The sequence below is a fragment of the Sardina pilchardus genome, chromosome 18 (genome assembly GCF_963854185.1).
Source record: "Sardina pilchardus chromosome 18, fSarPil1.1, whole genome shotgun sequence".
Classification (NCBI taxonomy): Eukaryota; Metazoa; Chordata; class Actinopteri; order Clupeiformes; family Clupeidae; genus Sardina; species Sardina pilchardus.
Window position 1 is genome coordinate 2364722 of NC_085011.1, and position 2500 is coordinate 2367221.

At 45.0% G+C, this 2500-nt stretch overlaps 1 protein-coding gene across 1 annotated transcript in view; it reads right to left on the reverse strand.

Annotated features, from left to right (window-relative positions):
* Nucleotides 1-2500, reverse strand: part of eno4 (enolase 4) — a 33230-nt gene that overhangs the window by 14103 nt on the left and 16627 nt on the right. Inside the window, exon 8 of the mRNA XM_062519776.1 lies at nt 1558-1722. Within this exon, the coding sequence (XP_062375760.1) occupies nt 1558-1722 (165 nt within the window). The remainder of the gene's footprint in view (nt 1-1557; nt 1723-2500) is intronic.

Below are 2500 nucleotides of genomic sequence, written 5' to 3' on the forward strand. Positions count from 1 at the left end.
TAAGGATTTACCAAAAATAAATCACCTATTAAGAAAGAAATTGCTGAATAAAGACCTAATACATGTGCAGTGATGCTTAATACAAATCTTACTGAGTGCTAATACACACACGTATTAGTTACAGTTCTTAATACACACCTTAATGAGCACTGATACACACATTTTACTTATAGTTCTTAATACATACACATAGATACAGTATAGTCGTTGTTTGTAAGGGCTGTGGGAGGGTTGGCACACATATTAGTTATAGCAGTTGTAGGATTGGCACACGTATTAGTTATAGTAGTTGCAGGGTTGGCACACATATTAGTTATAGTAGTTTTACTTTTAGGGTTGGCACACATATTAGTTATAGTAGTTAGATAGATAGATAGATAGAAAACTTTAATGTCCTTAAAAAAGGCAATTTGTTTTGCAGCACAGCATAAGATGACATAGATACAGATACATACAGACATCAATACAAGACACACAAGATACACATACAGCACAAATACACACCACTGGTCATCTGCATCAGGTTAATACAGCCAATAAATAGCCTAAATAAAATAATAAATAAATAAGACCCAGATATATGTAACAGCAACAGATACTAAGTATGTGTCATATCTTGTTACGTTGAGTAATTGCTGTAGGAATGAATGAGTTTTTTGCTCTATTTGTTCTAATATTAGGGTATCTGTATCTACGACCTGAGGGTAGTGTCTGGAACTTAACTGAGAGTGGGTTGGCACACATATTAGTTATAGTAGTTGCAGGGTTGGCACACATTAGTTACAGTAGTTTTACTTTTAGGGTTGGCACACATATTAGTTATAGCAGTTGTAGGGTTGGCACACATATTAGTTATAGTAGTTGCAGGGTTGGCACACATATTAGTTATAGTAGTTGTAGGGTTGGTACACACATATTAGTTATAGCAGTTGTAGGGTTGGCACACACATATTAGTTATAGTAGCTGTAGGATTGGCGCACATATCAGTTCTAGTAGTTTTAGGGTTGGCACACATATTAGTTCTGGTAGTTGTAGGGTTGGCAGTGCACACATATTAGTTATAGTAGTTGTAGGGTTGGCAGTGCACACATATTAGTTATAGTAGTTGTAGGGTTGGCAGTGCACACATATTAGTTATAGTAGTTGTAGGGTTGGCAGCACACATATTAGTTCTAGTAGTTGCAGGGTTGGCACACATATTAGTTGTAGTAGTTGCAGGGTTGGCAGCACACATATTAGTATTAGTAGTTGTAGGGTTGGCAGCACACATATTAGTTATAGCAGTTGTAGGGTTGGCACACATATTAGTTATAGTAGTTGTAGGGTTGGCACACATATTAGTTCTAGTAGTTGTGGGGTTGGCACACATATTAGTATTAGTAGTTGTAGGGTTGGCAGCACACATATTAGTTCTAGTAGTTGTGGGGTTGGCACACATATTAGTATTAGTAGTTGTAGGGTTGGCAGCACACATATTAGTTATAGTAGTTGCAGGGTTGGCAGCACACATATCAGCTCTAGTAGTTGCAGGGTTGGCACGGAGGCTTGGCACTCACGTAGTCCAGGAGGCTGTGGGCAGCGCAGCTGAGGGCGAAGTGGACGTCCGTGCCCGGCGTGAGCTGCAGGTTGGCGCACGCCTCCGTCAGGACGTCCAGCGGCTGCTCCGCGCGGTCGAAGCCCACCAGCAACGCCCCGCCATCGGTCACGGGACAGAACAGGGTCTGGGGACGGTGGAGGGGTGGAGGGGAGGAGGGGTGGAGGGGAGGAGGGGTGGAGGGGTGGAGGGGAGGAGGGGTGGAGGGGAGGAGGGGTGGAGGGGTGGAGGGGAGGAGGGGTGGAGGGGTGGAGGGGTGGAGGGGTCAGGCTACCAGATGAATTGAACAGAATTGAATAAAATGACACAAATAATCAGCCACAGGAAACACCTAGCCTGGCTAGCTAGCGCCTACCACTTCTCAAATGAGACCTGGTCTGGCAAGCAGACGTTCATTTTCTCGTATTTGAAAATAATAATAAAAAATAATAATGCACAGAATCGTCCATTGGGCGCCACGGATGTCTATCAAACGCGTCTGTGCATAGCTCATCATCGTCTTGCTTTCCCCCCTGTTTTGTGATTGGTCCCCTGGGCTCACACACACACACACACACACACAGTGAAGCCCTCACCCCTGCTCCTCTGGCCTGGGCTCACACACACACACACACACACACACACACACACACACACACACACACACACACACACACACACACACACACACACACACACACACACACACACACACACACACACACACACACACACACACACACACACAGACACACACACACACACACACACACACACACACACACACACACACACACACACACACACACACACACACACACACACACACACACACACACACACACACACACAGACACCCTGCTCTGGCCTGGGCTGTGGCTGCTCTCCAAAACTAGGCCACACGGACCCCGCGCTGCAGAGTTAGC